Source organism: Oncorhynchus masou, chromosome 9 (genome assembly GCF_036934945.1).
Source record: "Oncorhynchus masou masou isolate Uvic2021 chromosome 9, UVic_Omas_1.1, whole genome shotgun sequence".
Lineage (NCBI taxonomy): Eukaryota > Metazoa > Chordata > Actinopteri > Salmoniformes > Salmonidae > Oncorhynchus > Oncorhynchus masou.
The window spans coordinates 75523837-75536336 of NC_088220.1; the positions used below are offsets into that span (position 1 = coordinate 75523837).

The window sequence follows — 12500 nt, forward strand, 5'->3', positions numbered from 1 at the left end:
ACTCACCCGCAGCGAGAGCGACATCATTGATGTATACAGAATGGTGTCGTCTGTGTAGAGGTGGATCAGGGAATCACCCGCAGCGAGCGCGACATCGTTGATATATACATTATGTTGTTATATTATGTAGTTGTCTGAACAATGCTTGCTCCATACTCAGAAAACAACATGAAAAAGCTAGGTATTCTGGTTTGATGTTTTAGTTTTGTATCCTATACATATTCATATACAGTACAATATTTGTTTGTTTGTATACATAAATCCGATGTGTCACTCATGTTTCTCCTCTCCCCCAGGTCCAACCTCCTAACTCTCGCAGCCTGACAGACAAGAAGGGTCCTCGGGTGACGGATGGCTTCCAGGGCTGCCTGGACTCAGTGATGCTCAACAACAACGAGCTGCCTCTGCAGAACAAGAGGAGTCGCTATGCTGAGGTGGTGGGCCTGACAGAGTTGAAACTGGGCTGTGTTCTCTACCCCGATGCCTGCCTGAAACAGCCCTGCCTCCACGGCGCTACCTGCAACAGCCTGCCCTCCGGTGGTGAGTCTGGTGAACTGCAAGATGGAAATGGATGTGGTCGGGGCAGTGTGTGTGTGTGTGTGTGTGTGTGTGTGTGTGTGTGTGTGTGTGCGCGCGCCAGAGGAGGCTGGTGGGAGGAACTATAGGAGGAGGGCTCATTGTGATGGCTGAAATTTAATAAATGGAACAGAGTCAAACATGGTTTCCATATGTTTGTTGTGTTTGATACCGTTCCCGTCCTCCTATTGTTCATCACACCAGCCTCCTCTGGTGCACGTGTGAAACAAATAGCCTGGGTTGGAACAAAAGCTTGCACCACCCTGTAGCTCTCGAGGACAGAGATTATTGGTGACCTTTAGTGTCCATAATACACACACTGATAGGAAGATTTCCTGATTGATAGTTTGATTGATTAGCGTTTAGCACCAGGGTGATGGATGGTGATCTGTGCCAGCCTTTGCCCCTGAGCCAGCCGGCTGACTATAACCACTCCAGAAATCTGGATCTCCCCTCAACATTGTTCTATTATTAATCCATAATTAACTCCTAATTGAACTGTCCTTGACCCACTGTTTCCCAAAGGTGTGATTGTGAAATAGCCTTCTATACTCCTTCATCTCCCTTTTTGTCTGCCTTTATCTGTCTGCCCGTTTCTGTCTGCTCCTTTTTGTCTGCCTGATCACCTTCTCTCTCTCCTCTTCCTCTCTTTGTGTTGTCATATCTCTCGAGCTGCTCTTAGTTTTTCTGTCGGTTCATATCTCTCCTCTTTTTGTCTGAACTCAAAAGGCCTTCATGAACAAATCGTATCCTTTTCAAATCTAACTACAGTGAAGGCTCAAGACATTTTTTTTCTTCATCCTTTGGCATTTTACTGCAGTCAATAGGGAAGCCTGGTTAAATGTCATCGCTATCGAAATTCCCAGCCTGGACTCAGCATGGTGACCCCTTGACTTAACGTGCTGACTTAACACATCGAGGCCAAGTCTCAACACACAGAAAGTGACTTAACGCTCCCGCGGGTTGATCTCTCCCAGTCTCCTCGCTCGCATTTCTAATTCACAACGAGAGGCGGAGCGCTCTGAAAAGAGCACGGCATTCTGGGACTTGTCATGTTTGTCCTGGCTGTAATAAGGTTCAGTTAATGGGGATTTTTGTTGTAATTTTTGTGATCATTTTTTGGCATGCCCGACCTCTCTGTAAAGGTTATCTGTGTATGTATCCCGCTGTGTGTGTGTGTGTGTGTGTGTGTGTGTGTGTGTGTGTGTGTGTGTGTGTGTGTGTGTGTGTGTGTGTGTGTGTGTGTGTGTGTGTGTGTGTGATTGCGCTGTGTCAATAAACGCAATGACATTTCCCTGTGTTTTCCAGAAGGTGTATGTGTACCCGTGTGATTTCCCAGAGGTGTTTGTGTTTAGGCTGGCAAGCTCTCGTCAACCCGAGGCCAACTATCCCTGGCAGCACCGGCAAAGCTCAAACAATGCACACACTAGTCTCCACGGCACTGAACACATTCCTATGTGTGTGATGGAGCGTGAGTGCGATGGAGCGTGAGTGTGTGTGTGATGGAGTGTGTGTGTGTGATGGAGTGTGTGTGTGTTAGATGTGATGGTCTGAATGCTTTGTTCAATTGTAGCACTACACACCTGTATGCAGAATACTTCATTTAACACACACTTCCCCCCCCACTCAGAGCTCTGACTCTGCTGATAGCTACTTTATTGAGGAAAAGTGTACTTGCTATGACTGTGATGTGTGGTTGTCTCACCTAGCTATCATAAGATGACTGCACTAACTGTACGTCCCTCTGGAGTGTCTGCTGAATAACTAAAATGTAAATGTACTTTTTTTCTCTCTTATCTCTCCCTCTCTCTCCCCCTCTTCTCTCTGTCAGGTTTTGCCTGTAGTTGCGGTCCCCAGTACACTGGGGGGCGCTGTGAGACTGAGATCACGGCGTGCATTCCCAACCCATGCCACAACAGCGGTGTGTGCAAAGCCATCGGCAACGCTTTCCTCTGCAGCTGCAGGAGAGGTTTCAAGGGCATCACGTGAGTTACTATCACAATAATGATCACACTGTAAACATACAGTGTACACGCCAACACACTCCTGTCCTGAACATACACCCTGGGAGTCTCAGACACACAGAATATAACATCCATTTATGACACACAGAGAGACACATAAACACCCACCTTTTAAATTAGCTGTTTGTTTGAACCATGTCAGCATCCTACTGGCCAAAGTAGTGGAAATAATATAATGTATGTCATAAATAACATCACTGTAAATGCAATGCCTCATCATTTCCACTGGGTGGCAGAGTACACCAGCTCTTCTCTACAGTGATAGGCAGATGAGTATAATTTATATTTTTTATTTAACCTGTATAGTTAAGAACAAATTCTTATTTACAATGACGGCCTACCCCGGCCAAACCCTAACCCGGATGATGCTGGGCCAATTGTGCACCTCCCTATGGGACTCCCAATCACAGTTGGTTGTGATACAGCCTGGAATCGAACCAGGGTCTGTAGTGACACCTCTAGCACTAAGATGAAGTGCCTTAGACTGCTGTGCCACTCGGGAGAGGCAGAGCCCCCAAGCTGCCTGCAGCCTGTAAGATTCACTCAAAGAGTTGAAAGATAAAAATATATGACATTTCATTCTGCTTGTCTCCTTGTCTCCAGGGGTTTAGGGGTGTTCCACTGTGTTACATTAGAATATCTAATGCCTCAGAAATCAAGGCTACAGGCAGTCTTAATGAGGATGAGCTACAGTCACAAGCTCACTAATTAATGCACTGAAACTCTTTTATTACTTGCTGAAACACACACACACACACACACACGCCAGAAGCTTGTTCCATCATCAAAGCCAATTTAATTTCAGATGAGAAAGATCAGGAAAGTCAACCTCAGCGTGTTCGTTATTTGATTGTGAACATATGAGACTAGTGTTGTTTTTCAATATGCATACTACCGTGCTCCACACCCTCATGCTCCGTGTGCATTCAATATGCATACTACCGTGCTCCACACCCTCATGCTCCGTGTGCATTCAATATGCATACTACCGTGCTCCACACCCTCATGCTCCGTGTGCATTCAATTTGCATTCTACCGTGCTCCACACCCTCATGCTCCGTGTGCATTCAATATGCATACTACCGTGCTCCACACCCTCATGCTCCGTGTGCATTCAATATGCATACTACCGTGCTCCACACCCTCATGCTCCGTGTGCATTCAATTTGCATTCTACCGTGCTCCACACCCTCATGCTCCGTGTGCATTCAATATGCATACAACCGTGCTCCACACGCTCATGCTCCGTGTGCATTCAATATGCATTCTACCGTGCTCCACACCCTCATGCTCCGTGTGCATTCAATATGCATACTACCGTGCTCCACACCCTCATGCTCCGTGTGCATTCAATATGCATACAACCGTGCTCCACACGCTCATGCTCCGTGTGCATTCAATATGCATTCTACCGTGCTCCACACCCTCATGCTCCGTGTGCATTCAATATGCACACTACATTCATGCTCCGTGTGCATTCAATATGCACACTACCGTGCTCCACCCTCATGCTCCGTGTGCATTCAATATGCATTCTACCGTGCTCCACACCCTCATGCTCCGTGTGCATTCAATATTCATTCTACCGTGCTCCACACCCTCATGCTCCATGTGCATCTGGATCTCCCCCTACTGTATTACCTCACGCTGCATCTCCCCCTACTGTATTACCTCATGCAGCATCTCCCCCTACTGTATTACCTCATGCAGCATCTCCCCCTACTGTATTACCTCATGCAGCATCTCCCCCTACTGTATTACCTCATGCTACATCTCACCCTACTGTATTACCTCATGCTACATCTCACCCTACTGTATTACCTCACTCTGCATCTCACCCTACTGTATTACCTCATGCTACATCTCCCCCTACTGTATTACCTCATGCAGCATCTCCCCCTACTGTATTACCTCACTCTGCATCTCACCCTACTATATTACCTCACTCTGCATCTCACCCTACTGTATTACCTCACTCTGCATCTCCCCCTACTGTATTACCTCATGCTACATCTCCCCCTACTGTATTACCTCATGCAGCATCTCCCCCTACTGTATTACCTCACTCTGTATCTCACCCTACTGTATTACCTCACTCTGCATCTCACCCTACTGTATTACCTCATGCTCCGTGTGCATTCTCTGACCGCCTTCTCTTGAGTACAATCCTGTGAGGACGAAAGTGTGGAGAACACATAAACATTTCATTTGAGAAGCACTTGCACTCCCCTCTACTGTATTACCTCACGCTGCATCTCCCCCTACTGTATTACCTCATGCTGCATCTCTCCCTACTGTATTACCTCATGCTGCATCTCTCCCTACTGTATTACCTCATGCTGCATCTCTCCCTACTGTATTACCTCATGCTGCATCAGCCCCCTACTGTTTTACCTCATGCTGCATCTCTCCCTACTGTATTACCTCATGCAGCATCTCCCCCTACTGTATTACCTCATGCTACATCTCACCCTACTGTATTACCTCACTCTGCATCTCACCCTACTGTATTACCTCACTCTGCATCTTCCCCTACTATATTACCTCATGCTACATCTCCCCCTACTGTATTACCTCACGCTGCATCTCCCCCTACTGTATTACATCATGCTACATCTCCCCCTACCGTATTACCTCACTCTGCATCTCCCCCTACTATATTACCTCACACTCTATCTTCCCCTACTGTATTACCTCACTCTGCATCAGCCCCCTACTGTTTTACCTCATGCTGCATCTATCCCTACTGTATTACCTCACTCTGCATCAGCCCCCTACTGTTTTACCTCACTCTGTATCTCCCCCTACTGTATTACCTCACTCTGTTTCTCCCCCTGCTGTAATACCTCACTCTGCATCTCCCCCTACTGTTTTACCTCATGCTGCATCTATCCCTACTGTATTACCTCACTCTGCATCAGCCCCCTACTGTTTTACCTCACTCTGTATCTCCCCCTACTGTATTACCTCACTCTGTTTCTCCCCCTGCTGTATTACCTCACTCTGTATCTCCCCCTACTGTATTACCTCACTCTGTTTCTCCCCCTGCTGTATTACCTCACTCTGTATCTCCCCCTACTGTACTACCTCACTCTGCATCTCCCCCTACTGTTTTACCTCATGCTGCATCTATCCCTACTGTATTACCTCACTCTGCATCAGCCCCCTACTGTATAACCTCACTCTGCATCTCACCCTACTGTTTTACCTCATGCTGCATCTATCCCTACTGTATTACCTCACTCTGCATCTCCCCCTACTGTTTTACCTCATGCTGCATCTATCCCTACTGTATTACCTCACTCTGCATCTCCCCCTACTATATTACCTCACACTCTATCTTCCCCTACTGTATTACCTCACTCTGCATCAGCCCCCTACTGTTTTACCTCATGCTGCATCTATCCCTACTGTATTACCTCACTCTGCATCAGCCCCCTACTGTTTTACCTCACTCTGTATCTCCCCCTACTGTATTACCTCACTCTGTTTCTCCCCCTGCTGTATTACCTCACTCTGCATGTCCCCCTACTGTTTTACCTCATGCTGCATCTCTCCCTACTGTATAACCTCACTCTGCATCTCACCCTACTGTATTACCTCATGCTGTGTCTCCCCCTACTTTATTACCTGGCAGCACGGTATCACGTTAGTACGGTAGCACGGTAGTACGGTAGCACAGAGGCACGGTAGTACTGTAGTACGGTAGCACGGTAGTACGGTAGCCCGGTAGCACGGTAGTATGGTAGCACGGTAGTATTTTGAGAAACACCCTGGGAGTCCCTGAGCTGTCCTCTATCACCCTCTCTACATGTCTCCCCTCCCACCTCCAAATGAAAGGAGAGTCTTAATCAGTTTTAGTCAGGCAATTATTAAATGTCCCACAAACTACCTGTGACAATTTGTTTTAAGTGCCACCTGAAGTGACAGAAGTTTAGATATATTGATGCCTACTTCAAGTTTTGGAGTGTACAGACTATCTAAACTAATTACCATGCAAAGTTCTCCCCTCATCCCTCTCTCGTCTTCCTTCTCTCCCTTCCCTCCTCCGTTCACACTCTCCAGGTGCGAGGAAGACGTAAACGAGTGTGAGCGGGGCGGAGCCACAGTTGGCGAAGCAGAATGTGAGAACGGCGGTGTGTGTGTCAACACGCACGGCTCGTTCTACTGCAACTGCACGGCGGGCTTTGTGGGCCAGCTCTGTGGCCTGCGGCCCGTGGTGGTACCGGACATGCAGGCTGGACACGCCATGGTGGGGAAAGAAGAACTGATCGGCATTGCTGTTGTCCTATTCGTCATCGTCACCCTCATCATCCTCTTCATCGCCTTCCGTAAGAAGGTATTTGTATTGTGTTGTTTACTTATTATTGTGTGTTTTTATTTTTACGATGAAATGTGTAAGTTATATCAAATAATTCAGCCTTCGTTGCTTTTACAGATGTAGGATCTTAAGTTGATCACACTGTCCTGCGATGTAGTACATTTAAAACTTGTATTGTATTTAAGGTTTGAAAAGGCTTCTGATGTTTCTAATTTCCACAGAAATGTCAGACTTGATTTTCCCGTAAGAAAAATGTATCAACCCCTACAAAAATGTCCATTAATTCATATTTCCTGTTGATGCAGGATTATTTTCCTGCCTCAGAAACTGTCTCAAATTAAGATCCTACATCTTTAATCCTATATATTGTTTTACAAGAAATACCAAAACTATATTTTGTCTCCAGGTGTTCCAGAAGAACTACTCCCGTAACAACTTGACGCTGGTCCAAGATCCAGCAACAGCAGCTCTGTTAAACAAGGCCAACGGGGTTCAGTTCAAGACCCTGCGCTGCACGCCGGGAGACCCCTTGAATCTGTACGCCGAAGCGGGGCTGTGCGCCACTGTGATAGGTGGCGGAGCTGGGATGCTCGGGCCGCCCCAGGTGCCTGTGAGGCCCATGGCATATACACCCTGTTTCCAAGGCGATCCGCGGTCCACGCTGGAGAAGATGGCGGACGGGAGAGGCGTGGAACACACTGAGATGAGCACCTTCCACCCAGAGTCACCCAGGATTCTGGGAGGCACAGTACGGAGGGGGGTGGTGGTGTGTAGCGTGGCGCCCAACCTGCCACCTGTCTCGCCCTGTCGTTCTGACTGTGACTCCATCCACAAGAGCCCCTGGGACAGCGACGAGGGTCAGTGTGTGTGGGACATAGTTATGTATTAGTGTGATGTGTTTGAACCTGTTTGTGTGTGGTACAGTCTTTGTTCATACGTGTCTGTGGTGTCTTGTGTGTGTGTGTGTATTCATGCATACTGTATATTCTGTTTGTGTGATTGAGTATCCCTCCAAGTGATGCTCTTTTCCAGGAACCCTTGAGGGGGGGGGCATCGTTGTTCCATTTCCATATTCATTCATATTCATATTACACAGAACTACACTCAGAGATCATCACGTTCAGTTTATCAAGACCATCCTAATTATGGGCTGGCTTTGATTCCCAAATCAAAAGTGTGTGTGTGTGTGTGTGTGTGTGTGTGTGTGTGTGTGTGTGTGTGTGTGTGTGTGTGTGTGTGTGTGTGTGTGAGTGTGAGTGTGAGTGCGGGGTACATCTAGCTCTCGATGCCAGCAGTGTTGTCGATGGAGCCAAAGTATGTGTGTGATTTGTGCCACAACATAGACAGCCCTGGACAAACGAGCCTGTTCTTCAGTGACTAACCACGCTGAGGGCCAACTCTCCCTGGCCTGCTCCCACCGCCCTCAAACGCCCTGAACTTTACCCTCTGACCTCTCCCTGCAGGTAAAATGGTAGATATGGGCGAAGAGATGACCTGTTTCTCAGGGAGCAACAAGGGCAGCAACTCTGAGGTCCAATCACTGAGCTCCTTCCACTCAGACTCCTGCGACGACAACGGTAAGACATGCCCCTCCTTTCTCCTGCCTCTTTACGGCCACACCCATAGCGACAGTGAGGTAGTCTGCCATCCGGTCCTATAGCAACACTTAACTTAGTCTTGTCTTCCCGTAACCCCCTATCATTAGCCTTAGGTGTTTGCGGATTCAGAAGTACCAGATACTGTATTTAAAAGCAATATGGCTGAAGCTCCCTAAAGCACGTCGGATGAGGTCGCGCCATCGCCATATTGCTTCAATAATAGATCTGCAAACACCTAAGAGATAGGGAACTAGGGGAGGAGTCGGGGGGTGGGATGTTAGGTCATTAAAAGAGAGATGTTGTGGTTAACAATAACTAACACCCTCTCTCCAACAGATGCATTTACTCCTGCTGTGTTATCAAAGTGTTTCAGGAAAACAATTTGATATCCAGTGTGTTAGTTTATTTGTCCTCAATGTTTGATTTATGTGTTTCATATAATCTGTTCATGTTCATTCTTGGAGGTTTAAAAAAAAAATGTAATCCAGTAATTTTAATCCTGTGAATTGTTTTATTTCCATACCGGTCAGATTGTTGTTTTCATTTGGAAGTGACAATGTGACAGTGTGACAGTGTGACAGTGTGACAGTGTGACAGTGCGACAGTGCGACAGTGCGACAGTGCGACAGTGCACACACAGACAGACATCTGACACAAGAGGAATAATACTCTGCTTCCATCCACACAGCTATGTTGTGTTTGTTAACTTGACATTGTTTCATCATTACGCATTCAAGCACATGTTGTTCATTCCCATGTCTTTCAATGGTTGTAGTCGTTGATATTGCAGTTCCAATTGTTGGCAGAAGCCAGTTCATGTTTTAGGTGGTTGTTTATGTGTTGTGTTATATTGTGCTGTGTTGTCTGTGTTTTTGTTATTGTTATGGAACTTGTGCTCTGTTTTTGTGGCGTTTTGGTATTTGGAAAAAGTCAGTAGTAGTTATTTTTACTTAGAGAGTTAGCCTAGAAAGGGTTGTTTCTTGATTGACATGGATCACTCAGGTCATTCTGCAAAAATCACTGACATCCACATGTGAATCTATATAATCATAGTGTGTTGCTACTATGTACAAGACTACATAGCTGAAATGCAATGCTGACATATCAACATTGATGCTTCATTCATTCGTAATTAATGGATCCTCTTCACTGTCTAGATGATCACATTTCACATAATATCCTACTCTGATATTAGCCAATCAGGCCACAGAACAATCTGAATCAGTTCGGCTGACCACTCCAGTAGATGTGATGTCATTATAATGTTCATTTCATTTCTCCATTTGGTTTTTATTTTTCTATTTATCTGATTTTCATTGAATGTCTTCAGAACATAATTGAACAGTCCAGCTCTCGTCTCTCTGAGCACAGCCCTACCTCATGTATACATATGTAAATTGGAGTGTGTGTTGGTACAAGTGTGTGTACTGAGGATACTCTCCAATGTGTTCGTCCCTCCTACACACTTAGAGGAAAAGGTTCCAAAAGAGTTCTTTGGCTGTCCCCATAGGAGAACCTTTTTTGGTTCCAGGAGAACACTTTTTGGTTCCAGGTAGAACCCTTTACACAGAGGGTTCTACATGGAACCCGAAAGGGTTCTTTCTACCTGGAACCAAAAAGGGTTCTCCTATGGGGTCAGCCGAAAACTTATTTTAGGTACTAGATAGCAAAACATTTTCTAAGAGTGTAGGTCTTCTAATTCTGGTTCCATATGTAGCTCTGGATCAGACACCTCTCATGCTACACATCTCTAGTGTTGATCCCATCTTCAGCCAATAGTAGCTCTGCGTCCTGGCAGCCCGTTGTCAACTTCGTGTGTCTCAAACCGTGTCTCCTCCCTCTGCTTCTCTTCAACAAGCCTCCATAGTGACCGTCATTCGACTGGTCAATGATGCAGTCGACACTATTGAAAACGAAGGTACCATGTCTCATCCATCCTTCTCTCTCTCTCTATCCTTCTGACACTCTCTTTACTTCTCCCTGCACTTCTCTCTCTCTATGAGATGCCATGCCAATGCTCTCCATGACAATACTCTGGCAGTGCTGTGGTTTGAAAATCATGTACTTCAGGCATGATGTAAAATACATGGCTTGCATGTAATGTCAACTCAAAGTACATACATACTGTAGGCTTTATATATCCAGTACACATCAAATACCTAGCTTCCATGGAACCCATATGTTGAAGTGTCAAGCCTCAACACACACACACACACACACACACACACACCAGGGGTTCATGGGGGAGGGTGGGTCTGACAAAAAGGAAGTGGTGGAAAAAGTACTCAATTGTCATACTTGGGTAAAAGTAAAGATACCTTAATAGAAAATCACTCAAGTAAAAGTAAAGGTCACCCAGTAAAATACTACTTGAGTAAAAGTTTTAAAGTATTTGGTTTTAAATATACTTAAGTATCAAAAGTAAATGTATAAATCATTTAAAATTGCTTATATTAAGCAAACCTGACAGCACAATGTTCTTTTTTTAAGCATTTTTATTTCAGGATAGCCAGGGGCACACTACAACACGCAGACATCATTTACAAGCAAAGCATTTGTGTTTAGTGAGTCTATCAGAGGCAGTAGAAATCACCAGGGATATTCTCTTAATAAGTGTGTATTGGCCCAAGGAAAGGGAAAATGTACGGAGTAAAAAGGTACATTTGTCAGACATAGGTGTATAGGTGGCAGGGAAGTCAGGTGCAGGAGAGTCAAATGGAGTGTAAAATGGAGTCTTTTAATAAAGTCCACGTAACATGCTCCATCACACTAAAAGGTACATACATAAACAAACATGGGTACGAGGACCCGACGCGCACCTATACAACAAGCAACTACACTGACAATAGAACAATCTCTGACAAAGACATGAGGGGAAACAGAGGGTTAAATACACAACAGGTAATGAATGGGATTGAAAACAGGTGTGTGGGAAGACAAGACAAAACCAATGGAAATGAAAAAAGGATCAATGATGGCTAGAAGACCGGTGACATCGAACGCCGAGCACCGCCCGAACAAGGAGGCAACGACTACGGCAGAAGTCGTGACAACATTATTTTCTTTAGGAATGTAGTTGTAATGATGTGCGCTGAGAGTCAGGATGCAAGTTCAGAAAGTGAGTGTTTTAATAAATAAACACAACAATACACAGGAAGAGAAACAGTAACGCCTGGGGATGGAACCAAAGGGAATGACATATATAGGGAAAGTAATCAGGGAAGTGATGGAGCCCAGGTGAGTCTGAGGAAGCACAGGTGACAGGTGTGAGCCATAACGAGCAGCCTGGTGACCTCGAGGCCGGAGTGGGAGCACACGTGACAGTAGTGAAGTAAAGGCAGTGAAAAAATAGAAGTAGTAAAGTACAGATACCCCCCAAAAATGACTTAAGTAGAACTTTAAAGTATTTTTTAATAAGTAATTTACACCACTGCAAAAAGGTCAGGGCTGAATCAGTGTTACTCACAACATGTGCATTAACATATTACACATACATAAATACACTGACATATTACACATACATAAATACACTGACATATTACACATACATAAATGCACTGACATATTACACATACATAAATACACTGACATATTACACATACATAAATACACTGACATATTACACATACATAAATACACTGACATATTACACATACATAAATACACTGACATATTACACATAGATAAATACACTGACATATTACACATACATAAATACACTGACATATTACACATACATAAATACACTGACATATTACACATACATAAATACACTGACATATTACACATACATAAATACACTGACATATTACACATATATAAATACACTGACATATTACACATACAGAAATACACTGACATATTACACATACATAAATACACTGACATATTACACATACATAAATACACTGACATATTACACATACATAAATACACTGACATATTACACATACATAAATACATTGATATATTAAACATTCT

At 44.8% G+C, this 12500-nt stretch overlaps 1 protein-coding gene across 1 annotated transcript in view; it reads left to right on the top strand.

Annotated features, from left to right (window-relative positions):
* The window catches only part of LOC135546636 (protocadherin Fat 3-like), a 333832-nt gene that overhangs the window by 312480 nt on the left and 8852 nt on the right, over positions 1-12500 (top strand). Inside the window, 6 exon segments of the mRNA XM_064975226.1 lie at positions 297-540; positions 2408-2561; positions 6666-6939; positions 7328-7778; positions 8385-8498; positions 10378-10437. Of these exon segments, the coding sequence (XP_064831298.1) occupies positions 297-540; positions 2408-2561; positions 6666-6939; positions 7328-7778; positions 8385-8498; positions 10378-10437 (1297 nt within the window).